The following is a 22,804-nucleotide window of genomic DNA, read 5'->3' on the forward strand; positions in this document are numbered from 1 at the left end:
GAAGGCCGCGGCCCGGGCGCCCCTTCCAGACGCCGCCCGAGCCCCTCCATGTGCTGAGAGGCAGCAGGCTGTGTTCCCAGAAGCAAACCCTGGACCCCAGGGCAGAGGATAAGAAAAAGAAAGCCAGCAGGGGTGGCAGGCAGCCGCGCTGGGACCCGGGTGACGCTGACAGCGGCCCCAAGATCGAGAGCAGCGGCAACATCCGGGCCCTCAAACACTCGGCGATGATTCTGGATGCCGTGGACTCCCGCAAGGCCCCCAAAACCCAAGCACACGCGAATCTTAAGAAAAAGGGAAATGCGAATAGCTGTGGCCACGCCCCCCTCTCCAGCGAGAAAAAACTCAAAACAAACGGAGGCAAGCAGAGCACACGTAAATTCCAATGACATCTGAAATGACGAATCGCGATGACCGGCAGACACCTAGATATTAGGGGTCCTTCGAAAGTGACAGCGCTGGGAATTTTAAGGGATCCTGTGATGACTGCCGTTTCAGCAGTTGGTTGGTTCTTCAGTCCGCCCCTTCCCCACGTGGGTTTTCAGAGCAAGGTGTCTTAAAGCAAGCCTGTCTCTGTATGGACAGTCTTAAGCAAAGGACAGCCCTTTGGACCATAAACCACGGTCCGTGCCACATAAGGGACGCCCTGGGAAGAGTCACCTAAACTGCAACGCGGCCCGGTGGAGAACAGGCTTGCCCCCGCCTTCACCGTACACGACTGGACAAAACAGTGTAGGCTGTTGTAGACGGCGTGGGATGAGCCCAGACGTTGGCTGCAGCCGGGGCCCGGGGCATCTGCATCGTAAACGACTCAGGCAGGAGGCCTGTGGGGCAGACCCCTGGGACAAGCCGGTGCTCCGTGCTCTCTTCAAGGTAGGGAGCATCTATTTTGAGCCAAGTCATTCATCAGAAGCTGCTTCCTCTTTAGGGACCACAGAATCTAGAGCTTTCACACAGTTCCTCTGACATGGGTTTTCTTAAAAAGCATCTTAAATTTAGAGCTGGTGGTAAAGCACCTTTTAGAATTTCTAAGTGAAGGGTCTATAAGGCACAGACGTGGGGAGCCACTGAGTGTACCAGTCACGATGTCACTGGTTTGGGACCTGGATCCTGCTGTGTGGAGTCAAAATGATGATGGTTCAGTGGGCAAGAGCAGGCGTTTGCCATTAGATTGGGCAGAGAGGAGAGGACACAGCTCAGGATGCAGCGGAGCGCGGGGCAGGTGCTCCATAGGATGCCTCCTCCGCATCCTGCTCCCGTCTTCTGGGTTCCTGGCTTCAGAAACGCTTCCCATTTACCTGCCCTTAAGTGACACCGAAGTACCCCTGGAGTTGTGCCCTGAGGTTGCTCTGGATGCCATCTCGAATATCTCCAAAACCTTCGTTTGACTACTTCTTGTTACACAGTATGTTTTAACAGCTAATTTTATCCCTTTACACTTTTTTTTTTTTTTTACATACACATTTCTATTTTTCCACCTTTGGGGCAGATGAAAAACTTGGCACTTTTCATCTAAAAATATGTAATAGCTTGCAGACTTTTCACTTTTCACTCAGCAGCCAATGTCATCCAAGGCACTTGCTGGGTTAACAGCCTAAGGATACCTTTATAATCAAAATAATGGCCAAAGTTTTATGAATTTTAAGATCCTGTTTTAAAATCTGATTTTAATCATATTAAACAACATGTAAAGTGTTTGATGACAGTCTTTTTCTTCCCAGACTTTATTTCCAGATTTTACAGACTCCTTCCCGTATGCCCTTCCTCTCACCCGCCCATGGAGAAAGCATGCTCTCATAGTGAGATCTCACCCCTCCTCACACGAGCACAGGTGTCAGTGTGGTAGGCACCGCTTCCACAGTGCTAATCATACCAAACCCTTTGTACTTCGTGTCTACATTATATTTGAAAACATAGTGTTACTCTTACTTTTCCTTCCTGAGCATTCCCCTTGTGTCCTCTGCCCCAGCCCTGCTCCTGGTGAGCACTGGCGGGTTATTCCTTTACCCAGGGCTGGCACCTCGCTCATGATTCTTTCTCTGCCAGGCTTCGATGCAGCTCGTTAGACGGTTCAGGGCTGTAGATCTCGGTGAGCACCTTACATTCACGTGCGTCCTGACAGTCACACAGAAGGGTCACGCCGAGTCGCTGCCGCCCCCAGCAATGCCTCCATGCGGGCGCTCCTGGAGGCCCGGCAGAGCGAGGCTGGCACGGATGTCATCTCGGGGGGTCTGAGCTGAACGCCAGGACGCTTAGAAACATAGTAACGCCTCGGGGGTTGTGTTTGTTCCTTGCTCTGTGAATCCGAGCTGGTTGCCTAATTTGAGGAATAGTCATAATGTCACATGACCAGGGTTTTAAAAGCCTGGAAAAGTGACTTTACTTGCTTCTTTTTTTGCCTCAGGTTGATGATTTATTTTAACCAGTATTATTGCGATGGGGTCAGAGCTCCTAACGAATAGTGTAGGTTCACTGCAGAAGATAAGCACAATTTTCATTTCATGATTTCCGATAATGTATGTAACACATCTTAATGCACTAAATGCCGTAGATACAAATCTTGCCATTTTCCAGTAGATGACATTGCAAAGCCGAGTCACGAACTCATTCGGTTTATCAAGGCTAAGCCACTGAGTGTCCTGCCAATCAAGTGCCAAGAGTCATTGTGTTTCTAAGAAGTGCCTCTCATTTCTGGGGGAGTTGTTTATATATACATTGAGGTTAAACCAATTAAAACAACCCAAAGTAAAAAAAAAAAAAAAAAAAAAGCTTAGAGAATGTAAGAAGAAACTACTTCAGACTTAGAATCAGTGGGCGGGAAAAGTTTAAAAATGTACAAAACGAACTAAAAAATATATCAGTATTATCTACAATTGTTTAGGTTTGACTATTTCTCAAAACTTTCATTGACTAAACTGGCTGAAGGTTTGTAACTAACATGAATGGGGTGGGATCGATGGCCCGGAGCCACCAAAAGATGGGGGAGAAGCTTTCCTTGGTCTTACGATAGCAAATAACTAGAAGGAAGATGGTTTGTAGTGGTCCTTAGCCCTGTTAATTCGCAGAAAGCTAAGATTTTCTACCTTACTTGTAAACATCGCCTGTTTCCTCTTCCTTTCTGTGCGTTTACTTGATTCGTTACATAAAAATATAAAACTCTCGTAGTACTGTATTTCAAGGTAATAGAGAAGCAGTATTCATTATTTATTCATATATGTGTACAGAGCACTGTTCAAAACGGCCTGAAAACATTCAGCATGCTCATTTGCTGTTAAAATAACGATTGCATGCTGGTTTTGTACATAATAAAATACATACATGTGAGTCTTTGCGAATCTGGATTTTTCCTTCTTTGAGATCAATTAAACAGTGGCAGATACTGCCTGGGCTTTTCTGGTTTGGTTTGGCTTTGCTTTTCATGCAGTTCTCTTCCAGAGTTTGTCTTCTTCCTCCCCGGTTATTTCAAAGAGCAGCTGAAGAGGAAGTTCTGGTCCATCTCCTCTCTCAACACTAAGCATCACACGTGACGGCATTTCCAGAGACGCATTGCCGGCTGCACGTTTCTTGGGTCTGTCTTTCTTTCATTAGCCCCCAGGGGTGCTGAGTGGTTAGGGAAGCAGGATGGAAATTCAGGAAAATTTAAAAATGTGTCACAAGTAACTCACCTTAACTAGAAGTGAGTACCGTCGCTTTCCACGGAGCCACCTGGCTGGGACATGGCAGTTTTCAGCGGCTACGGCTACACACATTCTGAAAGACCCTTTGCTTCTCTTTCTAACCTTACTTCTGACAATGAGGTACATTCTTTTGAGTCTACCAAATAGTGACAGCAGAAAAAATTGGGGGAGCGTTAAAATTTAACCGAGTATGTATTAAAGAGCTTCTTGACTCTCATTCAGTGATTGTGAATCAGGCGGCATCCCATCCGGTGCGCAGAAAGCAGCTCGGGGACCTGTACAAAATGAAAGACTTTGTAAGCAGACGGGGGCGGGACAGGGATGGTACACTGGAAAAAGCGGGTTGGTTGTTGCTAGGTCAGTTTCCCCTGGGGGAGGGCAGGGGCCAATCGGGCAGGTGACCTCGCTAGCTGACCCGGCCACTCCTGACTGACTGGTGTAAGACTGCATTTCTCAGAGAGCAGAAACTGTAAGTCTCGGTTTGGTTGTGGGGCTCAGCCTAAGCGACTCCATTTTGGGCCTGTCGTCATGTTTTTAACCGGGCTTTAAGAATAATATTCTGGTAGTCTGAAAATTAACCGTGTTGGAGGTATTCAATCATTAGTTTGTACAGAAAATGGGAGATTGTTTTTGGATGTCGCCGTTTCATTATCCGGGAGGTGGCGGCTGAGCCCTTTCAGACAGCGCTGAATTTGTGCTGTCGGTACCTTCCAGTCAAAGGACAAGGTTTGCAGTGGAATCAAAAAGAAATGGGGTACAAAGGGACTGCCCTCAGACACGAAGCACGTTCTTCATTCCGCGCCACTCCACCATCGGAGAATCGAGCGGTTCGTTCAGCGCCAGCAGGTCCTTTGGGGGATCCCCTTCCATTCACTGGACACCCCCGTATCATTGTTAAAAGTGAGAAGCATATTAAGCATTTTAAGTTTCGTTGAGCAAAAATGGATTCAAATCGGGCAGCACCTAATGAAAAGTGGTCTGGAGCGTTCTTCAGACAGGAGCCAGTGCGAGGATTTTCCAGAGAACACGCAGTAGCAAGGAAACCATCGGCTTGGCCACACCTTGGTGGCTGCAGAAGGTGCCCTGTATCATTGTTAAAAGTGAGAAGCATATTAAGCATTTTAAGTTTCGTTGAGCAAAAATGGATTCACATCGGGCAGCACCTAATGAAAAGTGGTCGGGAGCGTTCTACAGACAGGAGCCAGTGCGAGGATTTTCCAGAGAACACGCAGAAGCAAGGAAACCGTCGGCTTGGCCACACCTTGGTGGCTGCAGAAGGTGGCCGTCTGTGATTGGCCGTCCTCCCTACCCCTCAGCACCAGCAGGAACTGGCTCTGGTTTGGGTTTCGGTTTGCTAATGAGGCTGTCAAGGTATTAGAGCCAGGTCAGCTGAAAGGCCTCCTAGCTTGATTACTGTAACGTCATAAAACGCCACATCTAGCACGGAACAGTGCTCGACGAAGTAATAGAAATCATTCATTTATCAAAATACTCACAGAGACCTTGCTTAGAAAAAGACGATTCGAATATTCCGGTCCTCAGCAATGCGCTATTTAAAGAATTAAGCGTCATCACACTGGAAAATGCGCACGACATTTTTAAAATATGGGACAGTCACGAATATCACTGTCCTCACTTGAATGGTATTTTGGAGAAAATGAATGCTGCATATGCAATTTCAGATGTTATTCAGCTCACACCATTCTATTAACTCAAATTGGGAGCTCTCCACACCTGCCGACTGAGAAGGGGTTCAGAACATGCCCCCCAAATGTGTCCCTCTGGCATAGCGACTATTTTGAGCTAAAGACACTTGAAACATAGCAAATAAAAGGAAATCACTCTTACCTTTCTTCTTTTTCTTAAAAGCAGATGAAATTCCTATATATATATGACGGGTCCTCCCCGCACCAGGAAGAAAGTGCCATTCTTATCATTGGGGCCAAGACGCTGAGACCAAGAGGCTTCTACCCACATCTCGTTTGTTCAGATAATTCTCGCCTTCCTCTAGCAGATAATTCTCGCCTTCCTCTGGCCTCTCCACGCCACCGCTTCTCCGGAATGGCCTCTGTTCAACGCGCGTACGAAAGCGAGCAAGTGTCACCATTTCGTCGGATCTTCATCCCTTATGAAAGCTCCCCTGTCATGCCAAACTTATCGTTGATGTATTGGTGTGCTCTTCATCTGTCGACCCACCTTCCGTTGCTTTAATTCTCAGGCCCAGCCCAGCAGAGCGCTAGGAAGGCGAAGGGGTGCAGAGTTTGCCACCCCCGAATATGCCTCTTTGGCATGAGGATTCTTTTAGGCTGATTATTTTTATGAAACAGAAAACGCAGGAGAAGCTCTGACAACTGAGTGAAAGTCACGCTTTTGCCAGAGGCATTTCCATTTGCAAGGGGCCCCCCCTCCGTGCACCCAGAAGGGGGGCGCTGGGTCCCTAGAAACTCTTACCGACTCTGGCGCCCCAGGCGTGGACTCAGAGCTGCGGAGGAGCACCCCTCCCTTTCCCGCGCCCCGCCATCTTCCCTTGTCCTCTGCTGAGATGGCGTTGGAGGCGGTGGCTCCGGCCATTTCGGGAGGTCGCTGTTTTCCTGGGTTTCTCACGTATACAAGAAGCCCCCCTGTTTATTAAACGTCTGTTGTCCTGTTCATGTCTTCTATTACGGGGGGTCAGGGGCTCAGGGGGCTCAGCCAAGAACCTAGACGAGTAGAGGGGAAATGACCTTTTCTCTCCTATGAGGGTAAAGGGAAAAGTTTACCAACCCTACAGAACCGAAGTCCGCCTCTTTGCCAGATCCTCGCTGGCTAAAATCTGAGAAACCAGCTGTTGAGCGCTGACACGTCTGCACCTTCGAGTGGACGGCTCGGACAGCACTGGTCTCCCCACTGACAAGGACGTCCGCCGCACCCACGTGTTTTCCCCACTGACAAGGACGTCCACCGCATCCACGTGTTTTCGCCAGGGCTGAAGGCGTCTGGCTGGGGACCACGCCCGCACCTTCCAGAAGGGGTGGCTCCGATGCGCGGTTTCTGGCCTCTGACAATCTGAGCTGCCGTGAATGCTGGGAGTCCAAGTTCGTGAGGACGCATTTACCCGTGAATTTTTCTCACATTCACACTCTTCTATTTTTAAATTCCAGGTGTGGGAAGCTCAGTCTGCCTTCGGGCGGCCCTTTCACCCACTTTGGTACTGGGACCAGGATCAGAGGGGCCACCACTGCCTGTCGCCAAGCTTTTCCTCTAAACGCATCTCTCTCGAGCTGTCCGCCCTGACGAAGTCAGGGGACAGACAAGGAAGCGTTGCCGTTTTCCTATGTTGTGCATGTTCTAAATGCTGGAATGAAATACTCTTTTCCCCATAGGTGTCAACGAGCAGAGTCAGGAGGCTTTGGTTAGAAGTAAATGGCCAAGTTTACTCAAGGGTCCTGAGCTCTGCAGATGAGACGGCGCTGCCAGGTAACGCCCAGAGCGTTCTAAAGAAAAGAGGAAGCTCAGCGCCCTCATAGCACAAAGCACATTCTCGAGAGGACTCGGCCCGTGTTCGTAGCCTCGGGAGCACCGGAGCCGGTGGCCTTCCGGGTGCTGATGTCTCAGGGCGTCCTGACGGGAGGACACCTCCCCCCACGCTCGCCCTCCTTTTCTAAGTCCTTCGAAGGGTTAGTTATCTATAGGACTTGTATGTCTCCAGGTATTGACGCACGACTGAAAAATTCAGGTTCGCATTCCCAGGCTAAAGTGAAATAAAGTCATTTCCAGGCTTGGCATTGTGCTTCAGGTCGGCTCGGCTGTACTGAGAACTTGAGGTCGCTTGGGTGCCCGCTGCACCCAAGGTGAGAACGCTGAGTTTAGATCATGAATTGCAGTTCGCGTCTTCCTTGTAATCAAGTAACTTTTATCTCACAAGCTTATCACATTTCTTCATACACGAGCTTCCACGGATCTGGGAGCTGCCACCTGGTGGCCTCGAGGCGTTACTGCACTTCTGAGGACGCAGGGACACTGGTCTGTTTTCGCTGGAATCCCAGATCCTTAGAGCAGAAAAGGGAACCCTGAGGTCCTCTAGTTCAGACGCACCTAAGACGGGAAGCGGGTGGAGCCCAGAGTCGCCAGCCGAGTGACTCACAGCCTCACTGAGGAGGACACTGGCTTCTTGCTCGGTTATTTTTAAACGTCTGAGGATGTTGAAAGTTTGGTTGTTTTTTAATAAAGATGGTAAATATCGTAAAATGCCAGTTTTCCCCATCTTACAGCAAACGTGAAAGTGGGGCCGGTACGTTCCCAGCCTCCCCCAAACCCCTCTGGGACTCAGTTCGCCGCCCTTCCCGCTCGATACTGTCACCCCGGCACTGTGCCAGCCCTGGGGGTTCACGTGGCGTCCGTTCCTCCCCAGACATCCAGCACAGTTCAGCTTACCCAATCTACAAACTCTGAATTAGTGACTCCAGCTGAAGGTTTTCAATAGACTACCATGGAATAAAAATTATCCACTTTGAAAACAAGCACAAAGTTATAAACTCAGTCATTATTATTCTGTTTTTCTATGCACAGAAAATAACCGAAGACCTTAAAATTGCATTTCTTTCTCTTTTTGGTAATAAGCTGTTAATTTGGCCTAAGACAGTGAACTATTCAAATGAAAGTCTTCAGCAGCATCTCACAGAGCAGCGGATGTACGGTAAGACAGAAAGCTTACCTTTCATTTCATCTGCTAAAGGCCTGTTTACTGTTTTCAGCAAGGTAATGTGATATAAGGTAATCCAAGGTCATCAGGGTGAATGGGTCTCAGGTATTGTTTTAAACTTGACCTAGCAGAATCCCAAGTGGTCCTTTTTTTTTCAGAATTCTAATGCAAGGTTGGTTTGGAGACCGCCCCTCCCCCCCCCAGGAAGTCTCTGCCTCTTCTCTCCTCCTTCCTTCTTCCTTCCCCAGCTCCAAAAAGACACGCTTGCCTGAGCTTAAAGGGATTTTGGCAGAGAAAGTCTGTAAACCCCAGAGGCTGAAGACAGCTCTGGGGACGGTGGTGGCGGCGGCAGGCTGTGTGAGTGTGCCTGACGCCACCCGCCGCGCACTTAAAAATGGTGAGGACGCCAAATCGCTATGTGTATTTCACCACGATTAAAACACGGAAGAATAATGAGGCGGTTGTATCAGAAAGTCTGCGCATCTGAAGGCTTTTTAAAAATCAGAAGGTCTGAGCACACGGGGCCTACGCCCTCACATGAGACAGTCCGATGGGGCTCGGGTCACCTGGAATGTCACCGCCCCCGCCACGCTCATTGTCTCCCGCACTCCGGGGCCGACCGTCACCTCCAGCTCTGAGGACGACACATGGCAACATCCGAATGCTGGGACTTGTACGCGGGCCCCGTGGGCTCTGTTGCCTTCCTAACCTTGGTGGACCCTGAGCTGTGTGTTGAGTGACTAAGTCCCCTACAGCGCTGACCTTCTACGATGCCTAGAAAAAAAATTAAAAATAATTCATGTTTTTGCAATGTTTATAAAAATAGTATATGCCTACTATTTAAAAAAAAACCTACGAGGAGTTTCAAGATTCAGCAGTTAACAGTGTAAACGCCCAAGAGTCTGGGGGACCACGTGGGTTCGTATTCCGGACGTACCCCATCCTTACTGTGTCAGAGACCCTTTCTGCTTCGTTGTCGGTGGGGTCAGTGACATGCCATGTCTCAGGGTTGCTATACAGACTGAGTGGGTTGGGGGAAGGTAAGGCATACGCTGGCTGGCTCACCCCAGGCTCTTTCTAAACGTTAGCCGCATGGCTGTCACCCCACTTCCCCTGGGCAGGTGACCGAGCCCGACAGGTTGGTGCGTGTTCTTCCGGATACCTCTCTGCACGTACCAGCAGAACAGGCTCGCAGCCCCACGCTGATTGCGGGTTGCCTTTCCTGCTTAGCCGTGTGCCGTACCCATTTCTGTGGTAGTCTACGTAACCCCTAAAAGCTGCCGAGTCCTCTCGTATGTGACCGGGGTCCTGGTGTACGATTCCTTCTATGTGGTTGGATATTTATGTTGCTTCTGGTTTTTCACTATGAAAAGTCAGCTTGCCTCTGTGTTCCTCGTTCCTGCATCTTTGTTCGTCCATTTATTTCTTTAGGATAAATGCTCAGCTGTGCAGTCAGTCGCTGGGCGCGGTTCTTTAAAAATGCCTTGGAGGCTTAGCCTTGACGTTTCATATGCACAGTGGTTTGTTCTCACCCCTTTTTTCCATTACTTCCCCTTCCAGCTCTTCGACAATATGCCCGATATCACGTTGCTAAGGTACTTAGTCCGAGGACCTCGTGTGGATGAATGTCCAGAGGCCAGCTTGCTCTCTAGAGAAGGTTGTGAGGACGGAAAAATATACATTCACCATCCTGTCGATGGAGAGAAAACACCATCTTTTATGGTCCCTGAAATTCGATATATTCTAAGCAGGGATTTACTGTAAAGCTCTTGCAGGAATAGTGTATTGTAAGCACTACTTCCGCGGTCTGTGTGGCAGGTCCTGGGAGATCGCTGTGCTGTACGCCGTGCCGAGCCAGAAGTGCGCCTGGAACACAGGTTAATTTCGTAATCTTCTTTCAGAGTCTGGGCTTGGGCTCTGCGACGATTTCCAACATCTACGTGAAGTGCCGCACACCTTCCTGCCCATCACCAGGGCCCCGGCTCGACCAGGGCATCTGATGGCACTTTGGGACCGAGCCGCATGATGTTTATAGAATGGGCTAATCCAGGTTTCCATGAGTCACAGTGGAAAGCCATGGAGGGAGGCGGAGCGAACAGACCCTGGGCTGCCTGACAGACGGATGGGGAGCCGCACGCCTGGGGAGTTCCGTACTGTGAACCCGGTGTTCGTTAAGGTTCCATCACCCAACCCACGGGCTGCTGCGGAGACCAAGTTCAGGCTTTAAACCGGGACGGGGAGGCACAAACAAAGAGCTATGGGCCACACACGGGGCCTGTCACGTCGGCAGCCCACCCTACGGGGGTCCTCAGGGAGTCCAAGTTCTGTTTCGACTCCTACTGAGAACTGGGCCCAGCCCTCAGGCCCGCCAGGGTGCACATTAACCCTCAGGGTGGGAAATGTTCGTGTGTGACAGAAGCAATCTAGGTGGCTTTTCTTCAGTGACCTCCAAGGGTTTGTATACACAACAAAACGTATTCCCTTAACTCCCCGACGGACTCTGAGCTCCAAATTTCAAACGTGCAGAAATTCGCCCCAAACTCCAAGACAGGCAAAGCTGACTCCAAGTCTCCTGTAGCCACACACAGCCCTGCCACCTGCACAGAATCTGCAGCGTCTGATAGACAGAAGGGACACAGTCTCCCAAGAGGCACCTGGGACAGCTGTCCTCGACCTTTGGTGAGCAAAGAGGTGGCCTGGGGGTCCTGGTAGAATGCAGATCCCGTTTCAGCAGGGGGAGCGGGCCCGGGACTCTGCATTTCTAACAGGCTGCCCGGAGAGACGGGGCGTGGAAGGCCCAGAACACCGCAGTCACGCACAGGACCTACACAAGGACAGGGGAAAACATTTGGTGCCTGCTTGTTTCTTTCGGGCAAGTTGTTTGTTTTCAATGCCTTTAAAGATGACTGAAGGGTTGGCGTTCACGGTGTTTTCCGAAACTTGAGGTCTAGATGGAAAGAAAGCCTGGCACTTCGCAGATGGGTCCCAGGGATCGAAGGGGGACGCGGACAGCACCCGTAGGAACCTGTCCCTCCGGGACTCCGAGGCTCGCTGCCGGCCTCCTGGGGCCAAAGCCGTCCGCTCGCCCGAGGCGGTGACCCCATTGCTCTGTCGCTTCAGCCTCTGCTATGACTTGGTGGCCGGTCCCCTCACTGGACTGTAAACCTCCCTGAGGGACGAGACGGGGTGGGAATTCGGGGGCGTGCTCCCATTCCCCCATGGCTCCGCGCCATTATTCTGGTTTCCTTTCTCCCCGATACTTCCCATTACTTGAAATGTAGCCCTCTGTCTGAGTCTCTGTGACGGTCCAGCTCCCCCATTACAACTTCTAAGAGAGATGAGACCCCATCTCAGTCACTACCGCCACCCCAGAGTCAGGAACGGGGCTCGTCATGGATGAGCGAATGAATGAGCACAGCAGAGTGCAGTCTCTGCCCTCTGGGGTGTCATGGGTTGAATGGGTTCCGGTCCAAACGCCTGGTACCTGTGAATGTGAGCTCATGTGGACGCAGGGTCTCTGCAGATGTGATCAGATTGAGATGCGTTATACTGGGTCGGGGTGGGTCCGAATCCGGGGACTGGTGTCCTCATCAAGGGGGGACTTGGGACACAGAGAAAGACACCGTGAAGCTGGGCACAGGGACTGACGTGTCTCTAATCCAGGGGCACCAAGGGCTGCTGGGAACCACCACAGCCTGGGAGGGGGCCTGGAGCTGACCTTCCCTCAGCCTCCAGGAGGAGCCAGCCCGGAGTAGCCCAGCGCCCTGGAGTCCCATGCCCCGCCCTTCCTCCCTTCCCTGAGCCCTTGGTGGCCAGTGGTCCTTCCCGCCGCCTCCGCGCTCCCGCCTTTCCAGATCGCCGTGCGGCCGGAGCCTGCTCGGACCCGCTTCGCCCACGTGGCGGCTCACACTGCTGTTTGCTCCGCGTCCTTTCATCGCCGAGGGACGTCCTGTCGTGGGACGGTGCGGTGTACAATGGCGGTTTATTCATCACCTGCCGAAGGGCGTCTGGGTTGCTTCCAAGTGTAGATGACCAGGCGTGGAGCTACCTTAAACGCGAGCTCGTCCTCGACTGCTGGAACCGTCTCGTGATCTGTCACACAGACGAGGACGCTGAGACCTGGGGCGGCCGGAGAAGCCGCGCTCACGCTTCGTCAGGGCTCTCGCCTTCCACGCCACTGGCGTTTGGGATGGAAGAGTCTTTATGGGGGGTGAGGGGAGCAGGAGGCCACCTAGCATCTCGCGGGATGCTGGGCAGCAACCCTGACCCCTACCCAGCAGATGCCAGCAGCACCCCTGTTGGGACAACCACAAACATCTGCAGATATCGTCATGTGTCCTTGGGGGCAGCTGGGAAGTCTAGTCCTGAGCTTTTCCCACCAGTTCAGGCCTCTAGGACAGGGGCGGTGAGCAGGTGAGCAGGGCTCTGGCCCGGCCCTCCTCAGTTGCCCGATTTACCTTTCGGGGTTCCACGCAGGATTTCAGCGCTACAAGACCCCCAGCTTGAAGGAGGTGTCGAGACTCACTGCTCCGGATCAGTCTGGAAATACTGCACCGTAAGACACGCAGGGGGACTGAGAGAGAAAATCGAAAACACTCAGGATCTGTTTCCACTTTTTTTTTTACTCATGTTTTTTAAAGGAAAATGCCCACTGTATCTGTCTTTCCCTGCCGCACCCCACAAGGAACACACACACTCACACACACACTCACACACACACACACATACACTCACACACACTCTCACTCATCGGTTCCCGGGGCAGTGGGGGGGATTTTTGTCTTTCTCATTCACAATACCTAAAACAGAATCTGGCACATAAATAAATGCTATAAATAATTTTTAAAAGTGTCACTTAAATTTTATTTAAAATTGTATAAACCGAAGTTGAAATGTTTTCAATGAAAGCGCCTCATTAAAACAGTACGGAATAGCTGGAAAATCACATTTATGATGTTTGAGCTTTGTTTTCAAATCCTCCCCTGGCTTGGTGAAAAGCTGTGCTCTCAAAAGCAAGGCTGGAAAAAGTAAGCCCTGTTATCTGGATGCGCTCATCTAGGAGCTTATCTTGTCGCCAAAGGTATTAAATAACGATCTATTTTAAAGACCTGTGTGTGTTAGAAAAAGCATCGCCTTCATCTAAGTCGCCATAGAGTTCTATTCTAGGAGAAGAGCTCGGATGTTTAGGCCGCACAAACTAGGATACTTGTTATTTTTAAAATTCTTAGAAAAACAGGGCATTGCGTGAGATCGAAGAGCACTTTTTAAGTCGCTCAGCCGTTGGCACCATCACGGGCAGAAGGGGCAAGGGGTTTGTTGCTGCCGCCCCTTCTGCTGTGCCCCGCAGAGGTTCGGACCCCTTGCGCTCAAGTTCAACAGCGAGAGAAGCTCACATCCGAGTTGCGCGGGGGGCCGACCTTCCCTTCGTGCTGTCTCCTCAGTGTGTTTCTCCATCTCCCTGCCCGGGAAAGGATGACCGCCTCCCTCAGGATGAAATTCAGGGTCCCTCCCAAAGGCCTTGTCGCAGGGCGCGGGCTGCGTCTCCTCGTCCCGGACGGTGACTGGCCCTTCCCCGCAGCTTGGGGAGCACAGTTCAACATCTCCAGTGGCGATGAAGAGGGGTGTTTTGACGTTATGACTGACCCTGAGACCAATGAAGAGACTTTAAACGCTCTGCAGGGAAAGCCCCACGACACGAGCCCTGGCCGGGTGACAGCAGTGTCAGAGTGCCCGGGGCGCCCGGCGAGCAGGCAGCTGTGTCACGGCTCCTCCCACCAAAATAATACCAACATTAAACATTATTTCCGATGTGACTTTAAATCCTTCGACATTTAATGTCTTTAGACAAAACTCAACAGATTTGCATCGGCCCTAGAATGTTTTCTTCTGGTGTGATAAAATATTTAAAACATTTTCTCCAACCCTAAGAGTCAGCTCCTCTCCCTCTGAATCTAGAACAAATCAGAACATTGGTGCGGGCCCCCGAAGGTGCTGTGGGCCCCTGGCACCTTGCCTGCTGTGGCCAGTGGGGAGCGGGCCCTGGGCGGGGCTGGATCCCATTCATGACGTCACGCCGCGGGAGGAGCGTTCTGACCCGGGTGGCCTGACTGGCTCCGGTGACCTTGGGGTGACCGGAGCCCACTGGAGGATCCGGTTCAAAGGCAGTCGGCGATGCGGCCCGAGCTCCTGCCTGCCGGTGTGACAAATTCCCCTGGACCACGACGATCCCCGCCAAGCTGTGAGTTGCAAGGCTCTGGGGATGCTCCACGCCAGGCGCCTGCGGCTGTATTCCAAATAGCCCTGCCTTCCGGTCCTTTTAAGTCACTGACCGCTCTGTACCCTGAGCAGCTACGATCATTAATATGTATATTTCCTTCAGGTCCCCTGACTTTTTTTTTTTTTTTTGCAGCACGGTTGTCACATTAATGTTTCATTAGATTATGGTTTTTGTTGCATTTTTCATCACCCTTTGATGGATGGCGGCTCTTTTTAACCAGGAGAGGGAGTGAAAAGAAAAAAAAAAAAACTATAAATGATTGGAAAATGAGCTGACGACGGTCTCCTGATCATTATCAAAGACGACGTAAATAATAAATGAAGTGCCGGAGCCACGAGCTCGCTGAGCCGCCTCTGCCCGAGAGGCAGCAGGTGCCAATGTGGCTGCTCCCCGGGGCCCGCAGCCTTAGGATTAAGGGACCGCCGGGCACCAGGCCTTGTCCGTGCCACGGGAAAGAAGGGTCAGCTCTCCCGCCAGGGGGTGGCCGCGGAAGCCCCGATGGCCGCGGAGGGCGCCACTGCCAGCCTGCGGGTGTCCGAGGCCAACGACCCACCGGCCTTCCTCCCGGGCTGCGGCCTCATCAGCGAAGCTGTAGGCGCTGGAACTCGGGTGGGAATTTTCAAGGCTGCGGATCCAGATGGAAATGCCGGCCAGGTGCAGAGAGAGGAGAGGGACCCGGCGGGCGGCTTTAAGCAGAACGGGCCACAGCCGGGGAGGGTTCCTGTTGGGAGCCCAGGTTCAAGGCCTCGTCCTTCGGCGGCTTCTCCGGCCCCCAGGAGTCACCCGCTCATGCCCTCTGCACCCAGCACGCGCCTCCCGCATGGTCCTTCTCTTGTGGAGAGTGACTTCCTCCGTGTTCCTACGTCTGTCTTCCCCCGAGGCGGTAAACAGGGAGCCCTCTGGCTTCTGGGCGACAGAGAGTCACATATTTTTTAATCGTGGCAAAATGCATATAACATAAAGTTTGCCATTTTAACCATTTTTAAGCGTGCGATTCAGCAGCATGAGGCACATTGACATTGTTGTGTGACCGTCACCCCTCTCCAGAACTCTCTTCGTCTTGCAAAACCGAAACTGTACCCCTTAAAAATAGCCCCCCGTTCCTCCTCCGGCCCTCACCCCGGTAATCACACTCTACTCTGTCTCTATGAATGCAACATTTCAGTGACACAGAAGGGGTCACAAAACTCGCTTACCTGTGTGACATATTCAACCTGCTTAACCAACTCAATCTGCCGCTTCAGGGGTAAACGGTGACTGGGCTCAAGTCGGCAGATAAAGCAGCTGCGTTCGGCGCCAAACTGGAATCACGGGGGCCATGAGCGAACATTGGGATTTGGACGTGTCTCAAACATCAGCAGAGATTTCGAAAGAGGCTGAGCCAGGGCCTTCCTTCTCCCAGCAGGTACAGCCTTCGAAGAGTCTGGGCGTGACGTCCCAACCACAAAAGAGTCTGGGCGTGATGTCCCAACCACAAACAACCCCCGATCTGCGGAGGAGAGGATCCACGACCCATCTGTGGATGAGCCAGGTGAATCGACTCCGTCCGTGCTGGAAGAGGGTCAGCTGCTTCAGATCGCACATGACAGCGGCCCTTAAAACTACGCTAGAGACAACTTCAAATCTCCATACGGTCTGGATTAGAATTAAGGCAGAAAATCCTGAGGTTGCCACAGAAGCGCGGAAGAGTCCAACATCCTACCTTTGTGAAGCGAGGTTTTCTGCAGCGAAGCCAACCAAACCGAGATTATGGAGTAGGCTAGACATAAGCAACGCACCTCGAGTGTCACTGTCTCCCGTGAGCCCCTCCAGATGGGGCCGTCCAGCTGCAGGAAAACGAGCTTCCACTGATTCTGCGTTACGATGAGTTCTGCGACTCTTTCATTAAATATTACAATGTAATAATAATAGAAACAAAGTGTACAATAAATGTAATGTGTTTGAAACATCCCCAAACCATCCCTCCCCCCGCCCCCCGGTGGTGGAAGAACTGTCTTCCACGAAACCAGTCCCTGGTGCCAAAAGGGTTGGGGACCCCTGCTCTAGCTCACCAGAAGGCCACCAGACCCCGGTCACATATGATGACAAGAGCGAAGCCATTTCGACCCAGGCGGTGGAACGCAGTGCTCTGTGTTCATGACGACATCGACGATACACCTAACGTTTCCCCACTTCCTGTGCCCCGTTTCTTCACACTCACTCATATTCGAGTAGCGAAAGGGGAAAATCATTCCCGAGAACGCTGTCCAATATAACTGAATTGATTTATTGGCTTAGGTCAGAGGTTCTCACCCGGGGTGATTTTGCCCGATTGGGCAACATCCGGGGTGATTTTGTCACAACTTGGTTGGGACAGGGAGACGATGCTTTTGGCACTTAGTGGGTGCAGCCCAGGGCACCACCCCCCACGAACAACAGAATAACATCTGGCCTAAAGTGTCAGCAGCGCTGAGGTTGAGAAACCTTGTTTAGGGGAGAAATGGTTTTTACCAGGTGAGGTTTTTCTCAAAGGACAATGTGTTGTCATTAGTTAAATGAGTCCACACTGGCTCCTCAGCCATGGCCCGGGGTGAGGAAGGCAGAACCCACCAGCAGAGGCCGGGCCAGGCTCAGTGGCCTCCCAGGGACCAGGGACAGCCCGGGACTTTGCACCTTCTTAGCTTGGTCACATCGAGCCAGTCATTTAAACCCACATCCTCCTCTGTGCGCCAGAGATGAGAAAATCAACCTCATGAATTGGTTATGGATCAAAGATGATGCCCATGACAGCACCCCACAGGCCCCCCGGTCCAGGTGATCAGCCAGCACCTGCTGGCTTCTCAAACCTGCTGCTTCTGGCGCTGGCCCTGGCCGCATCTCAGGTCCTCACGGCAACCCTCGGCTGGAGTTAGCCGGACCTGGGGGCGAAAGCTCCGTGAGCTCGCCCGTGTCTTCACGTGGAACTGAAGGTGGTCGGTCTAAAAAATGAAAGCCGAAGAAACGTCAGAAGACAACCCCATCCTTCGCTCCCGTGCTGCTGTCCCAGCCCCCACTCGTGGTATTCTCCTGGGAGCAGGCTGGCTGCCCCAAGGGAAAGGCTTTTGCTAAAAGACTATCTTGTCAACGGTGACTTTATGCTCGAGTAAATAGGGGGATACTTCGCAGCAGAGGTCCCCAATCCCTGTGCCACAGACTGGTACTGGTCCATGGCCTGTTAGGAACCAGGCCACGCAGCAGGAGGTGAGCCGTGAGCGAGCGAAGCTTCGTCTGTATCTGCATCCGCTCTCTGGCGCCAGCATCACCGCCTCAGCTCCATCTCAGATCCTCAGGCACTAGATTCTCATGGGAGCACCGGTCCCTGGTGCCACAAAGGTGGGGACCGCTTCTCTACAGCATGACTGGTGGCTGGAGAAGCTGGTGGTCCGCCAAGACTCCCGAGTCTTCCCAGGCTTTCTCTTCTCTCCTGGTGTGAAGCCTCGGGTCGTGTCACAGACGTGCGCGCCTGAAGGTGACTGCCTGAGCCCTTCCTAGAGAAGGCAGCAGCCACCGCCACACTGGTAGGTAGCTGCCTCCCCGAAGGAATCTCCCACCCCAGCAATAAGAGCAGCAGTTAACTGTTTTGATTTCTTTGAGTCACCTGAAGGAGAAAAAGACCGTCTTGCGGTGCAGCCGCGCTTTGCGTAATGGGCTCTGTTGCCTCCGACAGTTCCAGCCAGGAAAATGGAATCGGCTCCTAGACCTGGGCTGAGCTTATCCTTCTGCCTGGGGTTGGGGAGCGGAGGCGGTCGAGCCTGCAGGAGGCGGTGGCGCGGTCACCTCCCCAAGCACCTGCCATCACAGCCAGGGTTGGGGAGGTGGCGGCGACACCCCAGCTGCTGCACGTGTTGGCCAGCAGCTCAGCCGTGGTCTCTGGGGATGGGGGGAGCAGCTACGTGAGCAGAGCGTGTGCGGGGGAAGCTTGGCTGCTGTGGTCGCCACAGGGCGGGGGTCAGGCAGGTGGGCGGGACGTGGTGACAAGACAGCGCTGGTCAGGGCCCAGCTGTCCGAGACGCCAGAGAGCCCCACCCAGGATGAGGGGTCCCTGTCCTCTCCTCGTACCAAATGTCCTTCCCTCGTCTCTTACTCCCTGCTTGGGACACAGCCCTATTTGTCACCAGCTCTGAAAACGGGGATCCACAGCCTGGGTTTAGATTCCCAAACTGCGGCTTATCAGGTACACGATCCAAGTGACCCTCGGCTTTCACGTATGAAGCGAGGTTAATAACGTTCTTTGTCTTAGGTTTACTGGGCAATTTAATCCAATAATACACACGTGAGGTCTTTGGCACGGGCTGGGGTGTCACCAGGCACGCGATAAATAAAGAAAATAAAATAAATAAATAAAAGCCGCCGCTGCCCGTGCCGGTGTTGTTGACAGATTACTAGTTATGCCTTCATCGTCGTTGGTAAACAGGGCGCCTCCGAGGGTACACGCCCGCTCGGCCCATCGTGTGTGACTAGCAGCCTGCACGCCCACACACTCACAGGGACATTCTGTGCCATGGGGGGGACACGCTTCGCCCGAGATGTCACAGCTGACGCCACCCACTCTCAGCTGCAAACAAAAGTCTCCAGGCCTTCTGTCAGCGGAGAGGAGTTCCTGGGGAAGGGGACGGTGACCTCGTAAGCCCAGCCATGGCCTCTGCATGCAGGTGGGGACGAGGAGCAGGAAGCTCTCTGGGGGGAAGAGGAGGTCGAGGGGAAGGGCCGTCAGGACCAGTGGGTCTGCCACTGCCATGGGGCGCCCTGAGGGCTTTCCCGCCACACGGGGTGTGACAGCGCCGGCCACGCCCCCCCATTCCTGTCTCCGTGAAGGTCTCCGTCATCCATTTGGACACCTTCTATTTGGGGGCCCGGACGCCCCCTGATCAAGATGGCCTGCGAGCTCGTGCCGCTGCTTCCCGCCTCCGTGGCGAAGTGGGGAGCTCTTAGAAAACAAATGCAGCCTCCCCGCCTCTGAGCCCCGTAGCGAGTATTTGCTGAGTGGCGGGTGAATGAGTTGGTGCACACAGCCCGGCCCAACCATGACCCCGAGGATGTCACCGTGACCTCAGAGACGATGGCCTTTTGGACTACGAAGCCCCACCGAAATGACGGTGTTTGCCATCGATTGACACTGAGCAATGAGAAACTCTACCCACCCCCACCAGTCATAATAGAAGCGTCCCCTCCCCGATAAGTCACGCGCGTTTGGAGGCCGGGGCCTTTCCCGGAGTCTGGATGGTTCGGGGACGGCAGAGACACCGCGCGTCTGGGGCACTGCGGTTCCCTGCTCTCTGCTCTTATTTCCGGCATCGTTAACGCTCCTGTTCCTGTGTCCCACACGGATCGGGTGTCGGCCTGTGGGTCAGGGCGCCCAGCTGAGCGGTAGGGGAAGCATGATTTGCTGCTTGGGTTTAAAGAGAGTGGTGGCTTTGCTCATGGTTTCCATAGAGCCTGGCTGCTCCTCCCCATCTCCACCTGCAAAGCCCCCTGACGCCCCCCGCCCCACCCCGACAGCCTTTGCCTCTCATCGCCGTGGTGCCAGATGACTCAGCGACCGAATCGTCCAGGGCCACCTTCACCACTTTTTGCTACATGCATATCCCACGTGTACTAGTGGAGTCTTAAAAACATTTTTCTTTAAATGGGCCTGCATCCAAATGACAGACATTTCTTTCAATAGGAAATTTATATTTCCACTGTAAATTAAAAACCAGTTTTACCTGTATAAAGAGCAGGTAAGTGGGAAAGAGACACAATAGAAATAGGACCCAGTAATTCCACGTGGAAAACGCGGCCTGCCAGGCTCGGGTCTGTCTCTGTGTGGACAGGGACTTCGGGTGGGGACAGGAGCAGGCTGCTGGCCAGCCGGGGACCAGACCCCCTCAGTCCGCCAGGCAGGCAGCCACAGGCACCTGGGCTCTGTGCTCCATGGTATCAGAGAACAGATGTAGAGCAGAAGGGCCGGTTCTTTCCCTTGTGACTTAGTCGGGGGTTATGATGAATTATTGATCTTCTGGGGACTCGAAACTCACTGAATCGGGTGCGGAAATCTGCTGCTCTGTCGGTAGCTTCGGGACTCGGAACCTGGTCCACACGGCACAGCCCGCTGCAGCCTGTCTTGTCTGTGCACCTGGCCCCGCCGTTAATCATCTACGCGGCTTCGCTGAAGGGACATGGCGGGACTTGCACCGGCTTGGCCAGAGCTCGTGCATTCATCTGTCAGCTGGCGAGAGCTCCCCCTCCACCCCCATGGATGTGGCTGCAGTCACCACAGCCCCTGAATGAGTGGGCCCGGCAATGGGGGACTTGTGGGCGAGGGTCCTGGGTTCACCCGAGGGCACCAGCCAACACAGGACCAGGAGATGGTGTTTCCCGCTAAACAGAGAGCCTAGGAGGCGGGCTGGGGACGGCTGGTTGCCACGACCGTGGGGAGGGCATGGCCGAGGGCTTTTCAGCTTCCTCTTTCCAGGCTCGTCCCCACCCCTGTCGCCTCGGGCTCTGAGATGCCTGGCTCTGAATGTCTTTATGCCCTGGATGCGTGTCCTCTCGGGGACCACAGTCAGCTAGTGACAGCTTAGCAGATTCTTGCAAAACTCGTTTCCACCTGGGTTGGGTGATGGCTCAGATTTCCAAGAGCACCCACCTGGAGGCGTTCGAAGGTAAATAGGTGAAAGCTCTCTAGCCTTGTCCATCCGTTCCTCTACCTGTTCCGCCCGCCCGTCCATCCATCTGTCCGGCCTTCCATCCATCCGTCTGTCCAGCTGTCCGTCCGTCCATCCATCCATCCATCATCCATCCATCCGTCCATCATCCATCCAACATTTACTGAGTCACTCAGACCAGAAGAAAAAAATACCTGGAAAAGTCTTCACAGAGATGACTTGGTTCCTGAAGTATGAGCTGGAGTTGGCTGAGGGGAGGCTGGCAGGTGGGGGTCGTCATTCAAGCAGGGGCAGCAGGTGCGAGGGCCAGAACAGGAGGTATCGGGGGTGGAGGGCTTAACCCCAAAAATAAATCCGTAAGTGGGCAGGAGGGGGCGGGGAGTCTTCTTGAGGAAGGGCTCGTGTCGTACCTCCTCGCCCTGTACCATACCTGTCATACTTCCCTCCCAGAAACTAGCTGGCGAGTGTGAAGGTGGTGTCCTTCCCCTCCGCTGTGGAAGAGCCAGGCACTGACTCCCCTTCCGCTGGCCTTCCCCCGGAGCTCTGTGGCCAGACCCCGGCCCCCACCTCACGTCCACTCGGAGGAGGGGACTAGATGGGGCAGGGACCTTCCGTTTTCCCGCCATCTAGACCCGCTGGACTATTTGGCTCCAAGGCTGCTCCACCTGAAGAGGTATATTTGAATCAAGTGTTTTGTCCAAAAAAGAAAATGCATGTTAGGGCGAATCGGAATTATTCATGGAGGGCCGTCACTATTAAAGGGTTTGCTTTCTTCTCTCTCTCATAAAATTACATCCTGGCCCTGAGATGAGGCTAAACTATGAGTTTGGATTAAATGCTGTGCTATTCTCAGACCGGACATCTTCAACCAAAGCCAAAGAGCAGGTTATACTTTTTTAAAAATTGGATTTGTCGGATTTTTCCAGAGAAACTTGATTTTAGTTTTGTAAGTTCCTGCTCCCGTTAGCAGCCCGGCTCTGGGAGTAGGTGCAGTATAAGCCGTAGGTCATCCAGAAATTTGGCAATGACAGGTAACATTGGGAGGAAGTGAAAATAGGGTTTTTAGTGATTATTTACACCGCTATAATTAGGATTGTGCTTAACTTTCAGCAAAAAAAAAAAAAAAAAAAAAATGGTATATAAAAAATGGTATATAGAGAAATGTTTTCTAGAACATTTGCAATTGATATTTTTAGTGATAAAAAAATAGTGATCCTTTTCAGTTTTTGAGTAAACAAAATGCCATCACAAAGAAACGATTAGACTTAATACTTTATACGCAGTAAATCCTTCAAAAATGAAGACATAATTTAACCTGCACATATTATGTAAGTAAAAGAATTTAGTAGCCTTTAATGAATAAATTCCAATTAGATTTTATCTTTAAACAAAACCATCAGCTTTAATGAATGTTTTACTCGTCCACTTACTACTAGGGTGAAATCTTTTAAAAATCTTGAAAAATTTTAAATAGCAGGGCACGTGCCCTGTAAACAGTCCGTTTTTT

At 52.3% G+C, this 22,804-nt stretch overlaps 1 protein-coding gene across 1 annotated transcript in view; it reads left to right on the forward strand.

Moving 5' to 3' along the window:
• The window catches only part of FAM217B (family with sequence similarity 217 member B), a 7,713-nt gene extending 4,389 nt beyond the window's left edge, over window positions 1–3,324 (forward strand). Inside the window, exon 5 of the mRNA XM_015596917.2 lies at window positions 5–3,324. Within this exon, the coding sequence (XP_015452403.1) occupies window positions 5–386 (382 nt within the window). The 3' untranslated portion in view covers window positions 387–3,324. The remainder of the gene's footprint in view (window positions 1–4) is intronic.
• The last annotated feature ends 19,480 nt before the right edge of the window (window positions 3,325–22,804 follow it).

This window comes from Pteropus alecto, unplaced genomic scaffold (genome assembly GCF_000325575.1).
Source record: "Pteropus alecto unplaced genomic scaffold, ASM32557v1 scaffold45, whole genome shotgun sequence".
Lineage (NCBI taxonomy): Eukaryota > Metazoa > Chordata > Mammalia > Chiroptera > Pteropodidae > Pteropus > Pteropus alecto.